Source organism: Cydia pomonella, chromosome 1 (assembly GCF_033807575.1).
Source record: "Cydia pomonella isolate Wapato2018A chromosome 1, ilCydPomo1, whole genome shotgun sequence".
Lineage (NCBI taxonomy): Eukaryota > Metazoa > Arthropoda > Insecta > Lepidoptera > Tortricidae > Cydia > Cydia pomonella.
Genome location: NC_084703.1, coordinates 42,533,144 through 42,540,046, shown reverse-complemented (window position 1 = coordinate 42,540,046; position 6,903 = coordinate 42,533,144). Strand labels below are relative to the sequence as shown.

Sequence of the window (6,903 nt, the reverse complement as noted above, 5' to 3'; positions counted from 1 at the left end):
GTGCATTACATCGCGCAAATTTGCCGATTGATGGCGCTGTACACAATTATACTTAGTATCGGTACTTCTAATCAAAAGTTTTTAACCTTTATACACACACGAGATACACGAGATAATTCAAAGTTTGTACGGGACCCAAGGTGCGCGAGTAAAACAACTCGCACTCGGCCGATTTTTTAATTTAAACTTACAATTAATTAAATTTCAAAAACATGATAATCGCGATCCCAGGCAAGCGCATCTATCTCGCTCTAGCTTATGCTCAGTGAGAGTGAGAGAAGTACCCAAACCTACGGGGCCATAACTGGTTGCAACTAGCCTACATGACACATGCCAAATCGTAGAAATCGGATTTAAATTTGCGCAAAGATATTATGTTATGATTGCATGAGGCTTAAGCTAGATCGTATGATTTATGGGTAGATTCAATGCGTTCTCGCTTAAAATACTCGTGTTGGTATACCGGTGTCATTTTTACGCAATTAGTATACCCTAACCATGAGTTTACAGAGACCGTACTCACTGAAGGCTTAAGGTGAGGGAGGGTGTCAAGTAATCACAGCCCTGACGGGGGCAGTTTTGGTTTAACGTTAAATATTGCGAGGGCAATTGAAAGTTGTTTTATAAGTCGATATCAATAGAACTTTACAATATTATCCACCTTTGTGTAATTCTTAAATATTATCGTCATATATTGTCAGATGTTATTCAGGGTGCCTTCAAAATGGTAATACAAAATCAATGCTTTACACATATCTTCCCTAAACCAGATACATTGATTGAGTAAGATGCGAAAAATCTAAGATAATTTCGTGCTTCGAATTCAGGCAAACAAGATGGCGCTGTACAGCTCCATACATTTTGCGGTAGCTCTGATTGTCAAAAATTGATGTTTAACAATTCAGTGACTGCAAAACATACACAGTACAGCGCCATCTGTTTTGGATGTCAACCTAAGAGGCACGTTTTTTTTTTCTTAGATTTAAACTCTTTATTACCTTTGCCTAAACTAAGCCCCTCAATGAAGTCTCCAAAATACGTATATAAATAATCCAAAGTATTTTTAAAGTTTTAAATTATCCCATTTTTTTAGGCTTCACATGGTTATCCTAATATAATGATTAATAAAGACGTTTAAATAATTTCAAATGAACACTTTTCTCTTTGTTTATCAATCACCTGCCAGTTACACTAGTGTCACTCATAGTGATATCGATTATTATTAACTCACATTGATAATATCGAGTGACAGGTTCTGACAGTTAGGTATTTAATGTGGGGTAACCACACTTCGGGACATTGATTCTTTGGATTGTTAGAAAATTTGCGATAGTTAAATACAGCTAATTTTAACAACGGGTTAAATGTAGTATATTGTTTGGCATTAACTGACGGCCCGATTCGAAGAATGATTAAGACACGTTTAAGATCTTTAAAAGATCGACACCTAAATGAAATACTTGAGTCGATATTTAATTAATCTTTAACATTGGTATATTTTTGCCCCACAATTGTAAACGTATACACACTACACAGTCCACAAAAATCCTTTGATCCCACGACCACCAGTTACAGCTGCAGCTACCATCCACTCAGCTACCGGCGTCCCCGTGTGGTAGAGCTAAACCAAGATAAGTCTGCAACGATTTAGATCGCACACGCAGTGCAAATGTTATTTATACGTCATAATGTCATAAGTTTGACGTTTAAAATAACACTTGCACTGCGTGTGCGATCTAAATCGTTGCAGACTTATCTTGGTCTAAATCTAGTAACTCTTTGAAATTTATTCTCCGACTGTCGATGTTATCCTTCCAAATTGCTCCACTTTCGATGTTGTAAAGTGCGATTTTATGGGCCTGGAGGTTTTGAGAAACCACTTTAATAATGCAAGCTTTATGGTTCCTATTCGGTAGGAATAAAGTTCATTTTAGCTAAAGAAAACTTCGTTTCAACTAAAGTTTCTATACCTGAGTGCTTTTGTTTTCTTTGAGTTACAAGTTTATTTGCTTATTTTGTTTCTTTATTGGCTTTTTTATGACACACAAATATGAAATACAGCATTGCAATGACTATAGCATGACTAGGAGTTTCTATTGTGTGCATATCATGACCCGGGGTTCTATTCAACTTCCTAATGATAGGTGTGATGTGTGACTTTCCATTATTCTTAATAAATTTACACTAAAGCAGGGCTACGCATATGCTACGGTGGGGGCTACGGCGTAGCGCGCTACAATCATGTGACGACTTCTTTTATGCGACTTGTATAGGTAATAAGTGTTCCTAAGCTCTAAAGTCCGCTCCAGATTGAATAACTTATTATGGTGCATTCGAAATAAAGCAAAAGTCGTGTTCCTATAAGGGTTCCATATTTTCCTTTCGAGGTACGGAACCCTAAAAAGATCTTGGACCTAGGAATATTATTGGTTTCAAGATCTTTAAGAATTTATAAGGTAATTTAAAAAAAATCGTAAATTATAGAACTTGGGCTAAAAACTAATTTCTTGAATCTGTTATTTGATTCAAGAAATTAGTTTTTAGCCCAAGTTCTATTTTCAATGTTCAATTATCAAATGTAAAAGGTCAGTTTGATTCAATATGTATCGGCTCGATTCGAAGAATGATTAATACACGTTTAAGATCTTGGATAGATCTTTAAAAGATCGATAAGTAAACGACATGTCAAAGTTGACGTTTATTTCGATTCCGCTGTGATCCCGATAAGATCGATCTACGATATTTCTTACGACAAAATGACATTGGTTGCGCGAATCGAGCTGCTTCTGTCAATTTTACGACATGCAAACGATAACTAAATGAGAACTTATGTAAACCAGAACTTATCGTTATCGTATCTCATTCTTCGAATCGGGCCGTATATCTTGACCCAAGTAATAAAACACCCGCTTTCTGAGGCCTCAAACCTACGGTTTTGGTGTTCAAACGTTTAATGTTCGTTTAATGGGACGTTGGACGGTAATTAAAGCCCTTGAGACTAGAACACGCTTTATAAAAAAATAATAAATAAAATAAAATAAAATAAAATAAAAATAAAAATAAAATAAAATAAAAATCATTTATTTCAGACCTTGGTCCATACAGTGTTAGTACGACTTACTCTAAAAAATTATATTAAATTATTATTGAAATAAATTAAACTTACGATATTTAAGGGTTTAAAACTGGAGCCAGGCACATACACCAGTAATAACTACATACACTCATGCGAATTGTGTGTATGTAGCTACCACTGAGTGTACCCTGGTCCAGTGCACAAGAAGCTGACTGTCAAGCCTGTCAGCTATAATTGCCAGGAGACTGTTGCGGCTGCCCCGCAGGCGCCGCAGCGCGGCCGCGCAGCGCGCGCGCATGATGGCCTGGAACCCGTCCACGCGCGCATCCGCGAACATCCCGGACGCGCTGCACCAGCGAGGCAACCGCAACAGTGCCCTGAAGGCATTGTTGTATTGGATACGTAGGTCGCTTAGCGACCTTTGCGTATAGCTGGTCCATAGTGCACATGTATAGAAGGTAGTGCAAAAAGCTCGAAACAATGTTATTTTTACTGGCGCGGTGCAACGCCTAAATCTATGTGCCAGCATATTTGCTCTAGTCGCCAGTGCCCTACGCTCCCTTTTTATATCCTCGTCATCCTTCATATTATCACACACTACATGTCCTAGGTACTTAAATACAGATACCTGTTTTAAAGGGACGCCATTGAGCAATACTGGGGGAAAATCATCCTTACATTTATTACTATGCTTAAAAATCATATATTCACTTTTAGTACAGTTATATTTAAGGCCATGACTAATAGCATATTGCTCACATACATTTAGCAATTTCCTAAGCCCTCCTACCGAGGGGCTCAACAGCACCATATCGTCTGCATAACTAATGTTATTGAAACTAGTGTCTTGTATGCGACAGCCAACATGCATGCTGCTGAGCCTCTCGATAAGTGCATTTATATATATGTTAAACAATTTAGGGGAACTTAACCCACCCTGTTTTACCCCACAGTCAAGGCTGTATTCATCAGACATTGTATCACCCCACCTAACAACATTAATTTGACTAGAGTACCAATATCTAAAAACATGTATTATATCTTTAGGTACATTTGCATCATAAAGCTTCTTCCATAGAATCTCATAATTTACTAAATCAAAGGCTTTGGATAAGTCAAGATAGCAAGCAAATACAGGGGTTTTTCTACTAGTATAGTATCTAACAGTTTCCTTCATGCAAATTATTGCACTCTCTGTGGACAGGCCAGGCCTAAACCCAAACTGAGCACTGTGCAATTGCAGGTAGTTATCCAGCTCAGCATTAAGCAAACTGTCAAACACTTTGGACAGAACAGTAGCTAGTGAAATTGGCCTATAATTATTCAAAGATGACACATCTCCAGTTTTATTCTTAATAATAGGTACAACAACCGTTCTTATCATTTCACTAGGGACAAAAGAGTGAGTTAAACAAAATGAAAAAAGCATTGCAAGTAACCTTGGCAAATGAGGCCCTGCATGCTGGAGATTATGTTCGCCACCCGCAGTTTGATCACAGAATCCCATCAGCATCACACAAGAAATAATACTTTAAGTGGTTACTTGTTTCGTTTCCAACGAGAAAACGATGTTAACATTTAAATGCAAGATTTTTCTTTCTATACATATATTTTAGGTACTTAATCCTGATTGACCGCTAGAATATATATAAATCAATAAAAATAACCACTTATTAAAATTTTTGGAAGTATTGTGTGTTTTTTTAACGCTTAGGCTAGGCAGTCTCTGCTAGGTTTAGGTGCTTATACACCGTGGGCCCATATAGCCCAACAGAGTTTAAAGGTATATTCTTGAAGAAACTGAAATGAAACACACAGTTTTTTTAAAAATTAGTCTAGCCGCCGTGCAGGTCAGGATCTCGACGACTCAAATAAAACTTCGATTCATAATGAAGTGAAGTAAGTATAATCTTCCAAAAGGTACTGGTTTACAAGGGTTCTTGCCAAAACGGTTAAGAGTCCTTATTCCTACAGACGAGCGTATTTTGTAAAATGCTTCCTTTTTCATTCAAGATTACGACGTAACTATTAGTATTTATTCAAAAACTGATAACGTACTTAAATAATCGTTTCCTAAACTAGGGGCTCCAACAGTTCAAATTTTCATTTTCTCTTTTAAACCTCTTTTTTAATGAGGTTTTTTGGGAGTCTTTTCCAAATTTTGCAGTGAGATGTGGCGTTTCGGTTCTCAATTTTGCTATAAACAAGAATCATTTGGTACATGAATGACTACAATTTGATTCAACATATCTCGTACGAGGGGCTGGAATGATTAACAATCGAAAATTCATTTGAAAAAACTGATAAAATACCTTCCGAGTTTTCTTCATTTTTTTGGCGAAAACAGGGTTTTATTATATTTTATTTCCGCAAATTGTACGCATATTTTGCTTTAAAAATAATATTATAACAAACTGTAACTTTATGTTAACCTATAAAAAAAAAATCGTAACTATGGGACCTACATTGCCGTAAATTTATATTTTTTTAAAACACGTATAAATCACGCAGCAGCGACGCCCCGCTCTCAGTCCGCGCGGAGCGCGCTTAGAGGACGGACCTGTGCTCGATTGTCAGGCATTCGTTGCGATCGTAATCAGCTACGGAGTTCCGAGAAGTGCTATATACTGCGATTAGAAAATCTTAATAAAAGTTCATTTTTTACAGTATGCCAAACAGACTCGCTTATTGATGGATTTTCAGTGTTACTTTTTTTTAATACTAAGTCGGTGGCAAACAAGCATACGGCCCGCATATGTACGCCTGCAACTCCAGAGGAGTTACATGCGCGTTGCCGACCCTAACCCCCTCCCGCCCCTCGTTGAGCTCTGGCAACCTTACTCACCGGCAGGAACACAACACTATGAGTAAGGTCTAGTGTTATTTGGCTGCGATTTTCTGAAAAACGCATTTTCACTTGAAATTACGTTAGGGTTTGCATTATTATTTTTGACCCGGATGAAGTCCAAGTTCTCATGATGGAGTCAGGAGTTGGTCACCAGAACTCCTAATCTACTAATTATAATCCCATCGTGTTTGGGCTCAAAAGATTTGCCCTGACGAACACCATCGATCTAGATGAGGTCCAGGGTCTCATGATGGAGTCAGGAGTTGGTCACTAGAACTCCTAATCTACTCATTATAATTCCATCGTGTTTGGGCTCAACAGAGTTGCCCTGACGAGCACCTTCAATCTAGATGAGGTCCAGGGTCTCATGATGGAGTCAGGAGCTGGTCACCAGAACTCCTAATCTACTCATCATAACTCCATCGTGTTTGGGTTCAATAGAGTTGCCCTGACGAGCACCATCAATCTAGATGAGGTCCAGGGTCTCATGATGGAGTCAGGAGCTGGTCACCAGAACTCCTAATCTACTCATCATAACTCCATCGTGTTTGGGCTCAATAGATTTGCCCTGATGAACACCATCGATCTAGATGAGGCCCAGGGTCTCATGATGGAGTCAGGAGTTGGTCACCAGAACTCCTAAACTACTCATCATAACCTCATCGTGTTCGGGCTCAATAGATTTGCCCTGACGAGCATCATCAATCTAGATAAAGTCCAGGGTCTCATGATGGAGTCAGGAGTTGGTCACTAGAACTCCTAATCTACTCATTATAATTCCAACGTGTTTGGGCTCAAAAGATTTGCCCTGATGAGCACCATCGATCTAGATGAGGTCCAGGATCTCATGATGGAGTCAGGAGTAGGTCACCAGAACTCCTACTCTACTCATCATAACTCCATCGTGTATGGGCTCAATAGAGTTGCCCTGACGAGCACCTTCAATCTAGATGAGGTCCAGGGTCTCATGATGGAGTCA

At 38.5% G+C, this 6,903-nt stretch overlaps 1 protein-coding gene across 1 annotated transcript; it reads right to left on the bottom strand.

Annotated features, from left to right (window-relative positions):
• Window positions 1–3,224: 3,224 nt before the first annotated feature.
• On the bottom strand, window positions 3,225–3,662 carry LOC133520050 (uncharacterized). Its single transcript, XM_061854685.1, has one exon. The coding sequence runs from the start codon at window positions 3,660–3,662 to the stop codon at window positions 3,225–3,227; it is 438 nt and encodes a 145-aa protein (XP_061710669.1).
• Between the last annotated feature and the right edge of the window lie 3,241 nt (window positions 3,663–6,903).